The sequence below is a fragment of the Fulmarus glacialis genome, unplaced genomic scaffold (genome assembly GCF_000690835.1).
Source record: "Fulmarus glacialis isolate BGI_N327 unplaced genomic scaffold, ASM69083v1 scaffold35341, whole genome shotgun sequence".
Classification (NCBI taxonomy): Eukaryota; Metazoa; Chordata; class Aves; order Procellariiformes; family Procellariidae; genus Fulmarus; species Fulmarus glacialis.
In genome coordinates, this window is record NW_009191544.1 from 154,174 (window position 1) to 166,118 (window position 11,945).

General features: G+C 42.4%; 1 protein-coding gene across 1 annotated transcript in view; it reads right to left on the reverse strand.

The window, feature by feature from the left end:
* Window positions 1–11,945, reverse strand: part of PAPPA (pregnancy-associated plasma protein A, pappalysin 1) — a 177,796-nt gene that overhangs the window by 148,786 nt on the left and 17,065 nt on the right. The window contains exon 2 of the mRNA XM_009586738.1: window positions 2,094–3,162. Within this exon, the coding sequence (XP_009585033.1) occupies window positions 2,094–3,162 (1,069 nt within the window). The remainder of the gene's footprint in view (window positions 1–2,093; window positions 3,163–11,945) is intronic.

Genomic DNA, 11,945 nt, shown 5'->3' on the forward strand with positions numbered 1-11,945 from the left:
TCAGCCTAAGCACATCAGCCACCAAATAAAGGCTCCATAGAAGTAGAATATCTTCTACTGCCCTTCTTGGTTTCATTGCCAATGATCAATGCTGCATTACAATGCCTGTGCAAAGACAAATAAATGAAATCTAACTGTTGTAAAAAAATGTTTGGAGGATCTATGGATTTCCTCAGGCTCTACACTGTGGAAGAGGACCTTCAGGCCTCCTTCACTAACTTAAGTGTGTCAGTCAAGAGGAGGTGCTTCTCGAGCCAAAATGAAGATGTAGAAGATCTGTGAGCTCAATGCCATGAAATGCAAATCCTCCAGACAAGTTCAGCAAGGTGGTTGTCTCCAAAAGGAACATATAACTGCATATGAAAAGCAACTATTCTGTATTAAAGTAACTTCAGATTTTGGAACTAAATTCCTTGCTTGGGCTTGTGCAAGTACAATCTGTGCAGCAAAAAGACTTCATTTGAAATAGAAACATCTCTGTATCTCAGAATAACATTAAGGCAGTCTTAAATCTGTCAACTAAAATTTAAAAGATTTTTTAAGGCTTTTCTTGTTTCATTTTGTATGGGTATTATGCTGGTCACATTACAAGTGATAAAAGGGTACTATCAGATTAAAAATAATGTATTTTTCAAAAAATTGTCATAGCTGTAATAACTAACACCTCAAGTTCTCAGAACTACAGTGTTAAAACAATCCAATTTGCATTATGCCTTTGATGATATTTGCTTAGCTGTGTTCCTCTCCAGTTGAACAGTATTAAAAGATTGGTATTTTTCCTTTCGATAGTTTCAATCATTAGTATTTAAAGTATTTCCTCATTTGAGCTTTGTTCACTGGCAACTGACTGAAGTCAAGCTGAGCTAGAAAGATTTTTTAAAAAACAACCTCACTGGAGTTTAAAAAAAAAACTGGAAAGGAAGCATTTCTTTGCAGCTTAATTATGTGTATTTAAAGCTCCAGTAGAGCTGATAATGTTGTTTAAAAACTTCTCTCCACTAAGGAAGTTACAAATATAGCCTGAATTGCTATGATGGAAGGGACTCCAGAACAGCTCATACTTTCCTTCTTAACCTGAACTTTAGTGTTGACAACACAGGGTGTTCTGACCATCTAGTGGTTTTCCCCCGCGACTCCATGAATTGCCCTAAAAAAACTGTAACATGGGATACAGACAACAGAATTGCAGCTTTAACCTTCATCTTCCGCATGTTTGTATTTCTAACTTATTCACAGGGAACACTTTTTTACTTAAACATACTAACTCTTATCTGAAGATGATCAAAAGCAAGCTGGAGGAATTGTAGATATGTGGTACTCAACTGATTCAAGTTATTCAGGAATGTCCCTCTTCAAACTACAACAAAGGCACTCAGGATTTTATAAACTCGCATCCACCCACAGAAATTTGCCCTGCCATTTGCAACGAAGTGGCATTACCCCCATTCTCATATGTATAAAAAGGGGCACAGAAGAGTTCAATGACCCACCCAATGCATGCAACAGCACTGCCAGGAACCTGGTACCCACCTCCCTCCTCATAACCCACGGACTCAGCTGCTCCTCTGCAGCAGTGCTTACAGAAAGCTGTACTCATAGCATTAAGAATATAGAATAACCTACTTACCTTCAAAGAAGTCCTACAGAATTAAAATCTACCTAAGAGTATTTATGTTCCGTTCCATGCCTGAGGGGCTCTTCCCTCTCCAAATACATATGAGCTCTCTGTGACATCCAATCCCCACTCCTAAGAGTCTGTGGTTAAAATAAACTGCGCAATGCTACAATATACTGCTCATAACCAACAACTAATGGGTCTCCCAAAGTTGGCTGCTTCGGTCTTTAGTATGAAGTTTCTTTAGCTTAGATGGGGAATACCAATCCAATGTCAAGACGCTGTTGAGACCATTACTGAGATTGCATTTGGATAACTGTAATGTGAGCTAAATACTACGAAAAAAAAAATTAATTAAAACTCCAAAGCCCATAATGCCAATAACACAAGGGTTCAACAGCCAGCAGACTGATCAATACCTAGACAAATATTCATTAATATGATCATAAAAAGCTTGTTTGTTTAAGAAATTGCCTACCTGTAAGGAGAATATGGGTCAAAGCACGTCTTGGTGACTTCTGTTATCTCTGGGTTACAGCATTCCCCACCATCAAAGTTGTATCTCTCGTAATTACAATCCATGTCACACACCCCGTTCTGCTTCTTCTTGTTGAAGAGTGTGTGGCGTACGTGTCGGCAGTCTCCGCCGTCGTACCCGGTCAAGGTGTGGTTGCACTCAGGATCACAGTTCTCATCCCCGATCTTGCTGATATCACAGTTGGCCAGGATGAGTCGGTGGCGAAGGGAAGAGTTCTTCACCTCCAGCACCTCCAGCTCCCAGGTGATGTTGTAGCGGCTGAAAGCCTCATTTAAATGCTGATGCTGGAACTCAATCTGCTGCCGGCTGACAGTGGGGTTCTGGTGCTTGTCATCATAGAGATTTACCACACGGTAGCGAACGATTTTGTTGCGGCGGAAGCTAGGGAGCTTGTTGTAGCTGGCGATTACATCCGTGTTGTCACAGACTGTCTGTCCACAGAGAGGAGGGTCTAGGCTAGTATCCAGCAAATAGCCATGATGATAGTTGAACTTGCTCTGAGGACTGCTGCCATCCTTCATGGGAGACCAGGTGTTTTTCACATTCAGTAAACTGTCTTGAAGAACTAGCTGAGGTAGAGGCATGTCTTGCCTGTGAATTGCCTGGCCCATGTCCAACAAGATCTCCTTCTGAGACCGGGCTGTCCTCCAGAGGCTGAAGTGCTCTACGTAACCCCGATAGTTCTGATTCAGGGCATTTCCTCCAACCATGAGCACCTTGCACTTCAAGGTCAGAAGACTGAAGATGCTGCCCACTTGCTCTCCACTTGTGGCCACCTGGGCACCATTCACGTAGAGTTTCATCAGGTGCCCATCATATGTGGCAGCCAGATGCACCCACTGGTTGGGGAGGTAGCTGCGATGTGCTGCAATGGTGGTTACTTTGCGAGCACGGTCCGTCTTCAGAGAGAAGAAATAGCGGGGGTCTCTATTCCCCTGGTCACTGACGGTGTTAATCCCCAGGACCCATCCTCGGTCACGGGAGGTGTAAGAACATTTGTCATATAGTCCTATGTGCCCCCAAAAAAGAAATATGAATAAATAAGGATGACAGAATAAAGAAATCAGTCTTTCAATTGTATAAATATATCTCTCTATATGTATATACACAGACTCACCTACATATGTTAGAAAGTTAGTGTATAAGAAAGACATTAAATCATCTGGTGCATGATTGTGGGAGATCATGTTAAGACTTGCTATTAAAGGTCACGTTTTACCAGTGGCGTGTACGAATGTGATTCCCCTTTCCTGACCAAAAACCAAAGCCTTTTTGCAAATTTCTATCAGCAAAACGTTGTACCGTGCATTTGGTTCTTACCTTCACTCAGCCCATTCATCACTGGTTGAAAATAAGAAGAGCCTTGAGAAGCAATCCTTGCTGATCTCACTCATATCTCATACCCCTAAACCCTCTATCTAATAAGGTCCAGAGGAGAAGTAAGTATAAAATTTAAGTACTGCACAGTTTGAGAAACACTGAGCAACTGCAACAATCTTGGTAGGATCAAGCACCCAAATCCTACAGAGAGTGAATGGGATGTGTTCAGGCTACCTTCAAATTCATACTCAATAAAAATCAGTAAGCAAATGGCATACATTGGTATGCTGGATGTGCTGAATAAGGTATATACCACACCAGGAAAGGGCAAGAAACATGCACGGATGGACACACACATTCAGAAAGATTCCTGCCCCCTCGCACACACACTTAATAACAGCTTGGTGCACCACTGGGAATATACGCTAATGATTTCTCTCATAGACAACGTGTGGATCCACACCTAAAGATCTCTCAACCGGTCTTCCGAGAGGTCCAAGTGGTAGGAAGAGCCCACACCTTCTCAGTTTGGGACAAGAGGTTTGGCAAGTTAAAGACATACACTTCCAGCTTTCAGTTCTCAAAGGCCAAGAGCTGCAGGGACACCCCTCCACTGAAAAAATAATCGTTAGAGCCTTCAGCACCAAATGGCCTTTCTACTATCAGCACATAGAAAACAATCCTTCCCCCAAGCCTTCACTTCCAAAAGCCTAAAAGAAAATCATAAATCTCTGACAGTTCAGTCCTCATGAAAAGACTAAATATCCCCTTACCTCACCCCTGCACCCTAACCCTCCCAGCACTACAACCAAATAACATCTTCTGCTTCTGACTAAGTTGCTCAACAGCCATCTGTTAACAATCACTCATTAACAGTGCAGTCTTGTCTAGTATCAACAGAGCAAAGGTTACAGGAACATTCACTGTATTTTTCCTCCCCTCTCCCAGCACCCACCTTCCCCCCTCTCCTCACACCCTTCCCTTCTCCTCTTCCTCCCCCTGTAAAAAAAGTCTTCTGATGGGAAAGTTAAAAAAATTTAAACAGGCCTTTTTTCTGCACACTGGTATTTTGCTAGGGACTCTGAGCTCCCCCTTTTCCTGTTTCCTTTGGAAGAGAGATCCCAGGGTTCGGAAGGTAATGTGTTTATTCATCTGTAGGGCGCACTCAGTTCAAAACCTTTTCGAGACCAGCTTCTAGTTTATACTGCTACTTCTGATCATGAGAAAGGAGAGGAGGAGAACCAGGGAAGGAAAAAAACAAATAGGCTAAAAAGAATTACATTTGCTGGGATGGATATTTACCTGAGAAATTCGTGATATGAAAGCCAAAGCTACCAATGACCTTCTGGAGTCTGTTTTTTAAGTGTTTTTTAATTTTTCTTTATGGAATAAATACTTCTACAAAGCATTATTTTCAGAGGTATGAGAGCCCATAAACATCTGCATTTTTATGAATCTCAAATGAAGGTATTGTCCAACGATAGTGGGTGGATAATACTGCAATGAATGAGAAGACAGCTGGCAAGACAAGTCCCTCTTCTTGTCATAAAAAAAGAAGTTATAAAAATCTCAGCTTATTGTAGTAAGACCATTAGAGCTGGTCAGACATTTTGTAAGAGAGTTTTTGCCTGCCAAGAAATGCCAACATGGTAAGAGCAGAAAAAGTGATGCAGAAATGGGCTAGTCCCAACAAATCTCTCTGAGAAGGTGCGGGTCTTCAACATGGCCAGGGGAACACCAGGGACTCCCTCAGCTGTTTTGACTGCAAAGCATAGAAGGTCAGCCCATCGCAGCCATGCTCCCCATCATCTCCTGCCACCTTTGCCACCCAGCGACCAAATTCTCCAGGCCTGCGACCACAGGGCAGCTGCACACACAGTAGCTGCTCCACCTGTTTCTTAAGGCATCCAAGATCCCTGCTGTTGGACAGACGGCTGGAAGTCCTGGAACAGGCTCCTGGGGTCTCCAGCTCTGGGGAAGTCCACCATACAGTCTTTAAGGGTCTAGGTTTTTGGCTTTTTGTACTGACTGGGGCTGGAAATATTCCCCCAAAGAACTAATAAATTATTGTGGAATGGAAATTCAGTTTCCTAGCCAGCACTAAAGAACATCTTCCTCTCTCTCTGAAGTGCTGCATGATGCTAGTGATTGACCTCAGCTGAACAGATGGAGCTGCTGGAGGAATACTACAGAATAGTAGCAATCCTCCCTTGCCTTTGAGCATTTAAACCCTGATGCGATGCAACGTGTCTTGAGTTTGGCTCAAACAGCTGCCATCAATTCAAGATTTACAGGGAGCCAAAGGAGGGCAGAAACAGAAAAAAACAGTGACAATAGGGACACCACTGAACATGCCAGTATGAAAGCTGCTGAACTAAAACAGTCTACTATTCCAGTTCCTTACATTTTCTACTTTAGGGCAAAGGTCATTACTGAATCCATATGCCACGTACAGTATTCTTTTCTCAAACTTTTACTATTACAGACATCCAACTCTTGATGAAAAGATGGACTGAACACAATACCTTCAGCAGCAAGACTTGTTTTATTCTTAAGAGAAAGGGAAAAGAGGAAGAAAAGGATAAGAAACCCACACTCCCTATAACTTGCAAGTCGTACCAGTTCTTTATGACCTTCTTTTGCTTGTATGCTGTACCTACTTTCCCAATCCTTCATTTACTTTTGGCTTTAGACTAAGAATCCTCCGGCTAAGGGAGTGTCACTTTTCCGTTTTGTCCCCAGCACAATGAAACTAATTTCAGCTGGGACTTTGGATGTCATAATAAAAGAATTTATTACTTCTTCTATGACAACTAATAAGGGCAAAGCCATTGGAAGAGGGACATGTGAAATAATTGCCAGAACTTCTGAAAACTGAATAATTTGATGTTTTCACAATTTATTTCAATTTAGTAAAAGGTTCCATAGCCATGAGTTATTTCTCAGACATAATTAAGAACATTTTAAACAAGAGGCCTCTTTTACCCCAAACAAGGCTGGTTTTGAACAAAATCACCCCTCACAATGGTTGACACTCCGAATTTCAAAATTCAGCTGTGACCACAACCAACATTTACATGAAAAACATACAGAGTTTAGATTTTCATTTACACTGAGAATTCTTTACAATAATGTGGTAAAGGACATTTTTAGCTACTTAATATCCTTTACAAACCAAGAGTGGTGTAAAGAGGCCTCATGGTAAATGAGATTCAAGCCAATGACTGCAAAACCACAATTTGGCGAATATGCCTGAAGTTTCTGAGCCAAGAAATGGTGCGAAATAAAACTGATGTTTGTTTTCCCCACAGCAATTAGATTAAAAAAATATGTACAAGTTTCATACAGCAGCAAACAGTTTTCCTCACTTCTGCTTGCCCTGAGTTGCTAGAAAGGGATGGAGCTACAGCTGAGAAGAATACTGACAGCCCTTCTAACTCCTTAGTCTGAATGATTTTTTCCCTGTAAAGCTCCTGTTCCTGAAACCCAAGGGATCAAAACGGAATTTTATCTTTTATTAAAAAAAAGAAGAGGCACTACTTCAGCTTTCCAGTAAGAATCATTGGTAACCTTCCTTCCCCACAAAGAAGTGAGTCACTTTTTAGACAGCTCCAGAGAAGTGCATGAACAGAGTAAGATGCCATGTTCCTGTATGCTTGGCCAAAGACAGACTTTGATGGCCCACGAGGCTCCTTGCAGTCCCGTGATGTTTGTCCCTTATAGGAAAAGTAAATTCCTAGGCATCAAAAGAGTGGGGAAAGCTGGAAAATTAAGCTCCAAAGCCCCAATGCCAAAAGCCAAACATGGAAAACCAGAAATACAGTCTCTCCCTTTTTTTACAAGTGAAACCTCAGTGCTCTCGCTACTGACCCACAATTGCCCCAGTATACGACTGTCCATCTGACCTCTTCCAGGAGGCCCTAACCAAGGCCAGTGTATGATTTATAACCCAGTTTGTTTTCAGGACTTTGCTGGGGACTTAAATTTTGAGCCACATCCTTGCATGGGTCCTGTGCGCTGGACAGGATTTGGCAGCACGAGCACAGTGTGTAGCATCAGCTGCTGAACTTCTGGAAGAAAGTCCTGGGTGAAGACACAAGGCATTGCTGTAACCAAGCTCGCGACGCCGAGATTGGAGCAGATGTTTATCAGCAGCAGCCACAGAGAAACGGGAACTCACAGCTAGAGGCTGTAGCTGCTGGAGTCCTAAGTAGCTCTCTCTGTGGGCAGAGTTTGAAAGAAGAGAGGCCGAAGTAGCCCATGCAAGCTGCTGTAATCCACTTTAATATTATCAATAACAGACTCCAGGCCTCCCTCCTCACTTCAGTGAGGAGCTAAGAGCAATCTTCCCGGTAATCAGCCCAGCCATAGAATTACCTAAGAATTTAATTCTTTATGCAGAAAGTTTCCCCACTTTGCTGAGCAACTAGAAGCAAAAAAAAAAAAAAAAAAAAAGATTTGTTATGCTTTCCTTTCCAGGAGCCGAGAGGCTGGGGGAAGGGGAAGAAGGAGGTCAGTTTGACTTTGAACACATCAGGTGTGCTGCGGAGCCCGTCACAGCCGTGCAAGGCAGAACGGAAAACAGTGCCCTGCACTTCTGAAAGTTGGCTGTGCCTGTTTTGCTGGGAGACTACAACCAGAGGTGACAGGACTCAGTTATGAAAGGGGAATTTAGGTCAACAATCAAAGCTGCAGTCAGGGGGCCCAAGAACAGGGAGCTAAAGGTTGGGGCTGTTTTTTTCTTTAGCATGCTTTAATCGTTTAGTATCAAAGCACAGAGGAACGCTTGAAAGAGCAAATATTCTACAGGAACCTATAGAAAGCTTTTATCTGTCCAGAGGAAAATAATTAAAACCGACAGATTTGGGTTAAGTATCCCCATGTTCCATGCAATTGGATAAGTCAGCGAAGATCCACTGGAGCAGTTCTTGAGTTCTGCACTGGATATTTCATGGTATGATGTTGAACCCAATACAGTTTCACAAAGGGCAGAAATAATCTTTCCTTTCCTTTGCCACGCTTACCCCAGCCCCCACTTCCTTCCACAATAGTTAAATAATTCAAAGTCCAGAGTACTTAAGGCAACATCTCTGTCTATAGCATTTCCAACACAGCTAAGAGGCCTCCTGAGGTCGCCCCCTGAGACGAGGAGTGGCTCAAGCAAATCACCCGAGACTTGCTCAGGTAGCAACATACTACTTAAGCGAGCAAAAAGGGGATGTTTGCTGCTGCTATCAATCTAGCTGAATTCACACCAGATATTATCATTTACAAGCTATGCAATAGGATTCAGATCTGAGACAGAAGGATGGAGTGCTTTTTGTTTTGACATGAAAGACAAGATCTTCATCATGTAGAAATACAGAGTCTAATACAGCTATGCCTATTTAACGTTGAGAATTTGGCCCAAGGCTCTTTGCAATATCAAAATCTTTATATTGTTGCCATTTAGCATTAAATTAAGCATATATTCTGTACTGTTTCTCAAATTCCCAGTCACTCATATGCTCAATGAGATACCTTGAAGCCTGAAAACAGGGAGGTGAGAACGGCTAAAACAGCAAAACATTAATTTGTAGTGGCTAGTTAGTTATGAACATTACAGAAATCCTTCCCTTCTGATAACAAAATCATGTAGGCTGCAACAGAGCAGCCACTGGCATGGACAATCATATTAGTGACACTTCACTGAGCCTATTGTGAGAATATACCCGCTAACAGTATATAAGAGCTTACTGCAAATAGATCTGAGGTTAGTGAGACATTATTAGATTGTGAGGATTTTGAGGTGTAAGTGAACACACAACACTGCATAACCAGATGGCCCAGAGGAGCGAGCTTCAGTCCTTGCAGTATTGTAACAGGGTCATCCTTGGACTGGGTATTGCTTTTGCAAGGGCTCCTTTGTATACAGCATCAGCGTAAACAAGTATTAGTGGGAAGGTTGGCTTCTTATCTAGATCTCCCTAAGCATTTCACAATAAAGCTGCAGAACCAGTGGAGACTGGTACTTGGTTAACAAACTGTGGCTGTTTATGATCTAATAACTAGGTTTAGGTGGGCTTTTAGATGGATAGCAAAAAGCACATCCTTCGCAAGGGTCAAGCTTCAGTCCCTGCTATAAAGTCTTGGACCACAGGAACATTCCAGAGAACAAGAGTAAGGATTTTCTAATATCTACAAAACAATTTATTTGTCTGCCTTTTTCTCAGAAACAAACTAATATTTTTGGTTGAAGCTTGGAAAACCAGTATGTGTCCATGTTATTAGAGATCATCATAACACATGCAGACATAGGGACAGTATTAAGATAGTACAGGCAGGCTTCGTTCTGATACTACTTAACTTTAAGTCATAAACTCTGCAGCCATCAGCATGTTCCTTCAGAGAATCACTGGTGTATGTCATAAATATGGGAGGCTTTGCATCAGGCTTGATTCAGACAAGCATTCAGGTTGGTGGCTGCCAGTTTTAGACACGCTGGTGTGGCCCATTAGTAATAAAGCAGAGTTCAGTGTTTATAAAAACCCAGATATCCTTCAAGCAGGGAATGGAAAGCCCTCAGTAAGTTTGTTGGTTTGGCTCAAAGAGACTTGAACACACCTCTCAGCTTCCAAGCTTATCTATGCTCACTGATCAGCAGAACCAGGTTGCGAATTAACTATCCTATTGTAGCTGAGGCAGCGTAGTCACCTGTAGAGAAATCCAGCATTAACATCATTCTCACTTTAAAAGCAGATATTGCAAAACACGTGGATACATGCATGAAAATCACCCATCTTTCACAGACGCATACACAAGTAACACACCCCAAACTGGAAGCACACACAAACCTGCAAAAAAGGACATAAATACAATGGCACACCAGCAGCAGGGTAGCTCTACACACACAGGTGAGTGTAGCCAGTAACGTGCTTGGTGGAACATAAGTTACCTCTGCTTCCACACCTCCTCCTCCTCCCTGCACTAGTAACCAAATACTGATTAGCTATCAAAGCTCTACAGAGAAATTTACTCTTGTGCATGCTAACACAGAGTGGCTTTCCTCCCTTTTGTAAGAGTTAATGCTTGAGAGCAAACACAGAGAGTATCTTCTACAGAAGGAACAGACACGTAAGTACCATAACTTCCAGGCAATCTAAATGATAAAGTGGTATTTCTGGGCTCATTTTAGAAAACAGCAGAGAGAATTGATCATAAACTGGGTCAAGATAGGTCAGCATACCTCAGAGCAGATCAGATGGCCAGAGCATCCCAGGAGGAAACGTTCTCCTGGAAGGATTATTAGGGGCACATCTGTGCCATCAGATGACCGTGCACAATACCCATCAGCTCACTGGGAGTTCAATATGGCATTTCCTTTCAAAATGTGCTTTGTGCCTGACAAGCACTGCAAGTCAATGAGCTGCAGCAGCAGCCAAGCCCATAGTCGTGCTGGAAAAACGCCCGACATGCTGCCCTGTGGAACCCCCTCGATGGCCAGAAACATGGAGCAGCGAGAAGTGGAGGTCTACACATGAGATTGCTTGTGGTGCCGATCAAAATACACAGTAAGGATTGAAGGGGGGACAACAACACAGCTTGTTTTGCTTTTTAGAATTCCCTTATCTCTGACCTTTACAGGAGCTTTAGGGCAGCACTGGAACCAGCTGAGCAGTTACTACTCGCAGCTGCAGAGAGAAGAGCTTTTACACCATTGCACAATGCATGTGTGTTTGTGGGGGGGAGGTAAGGGCTAGAGAACAAAGAAGGAAATCTAGTGGCACCTAAATCAAACATCATGATCAATGAGGGAGTGGGAAGAGGACCTGGGGAGCGGGGACAACCTTACAACCTTTCCAGGATCAGACAGATGGCCAACATCCACATTATTACAAAAACAAAACAAAAACAAAAAATTCCATGAATGCAAACTAGGGCACCCTGCGAGGAGACTGTAAAAATCACATCATGATAGCTTAGACTTGTCTTTGTAATTGAGGGGCATTTCCACATGAAACAGTTCTAGTTATTTAATTGGATTTTGAGAACATTCTTGGGCAGATACTTTGTGAGTGCAAAACTGAGTAGTTCCAGTGCATTTACACTGATTTATACCATGCAAGGTCTTTGCCTCTGTGAGAATTAAATATCTTATTGTAAAAATACCTTAGATCTTATCCAGACTCAAATATCTTATTGCATCTGGCTTTCTCATATGACTGCATCTTTCCTGTACTAATAGAAACAACTGAGGAATTTACCAACCTTAAAAGAAACGTCTGCAATGCAATACACAGAACAGCATGCAATAACAGCAGGCAGAACGGAGCTGATTGTGCCTGTTTTCTGCTGTCGCTTTTGAAAGGGATCCGGGCCTTCTCTAATCATGACTATTTCATGCCTCAAATTCCCCGCTCCATACTTGCATACAAGTTCCAAACCCATACACAAACCACAGAGATATTTCTGCTTTCTAGGAAACATCCTGCT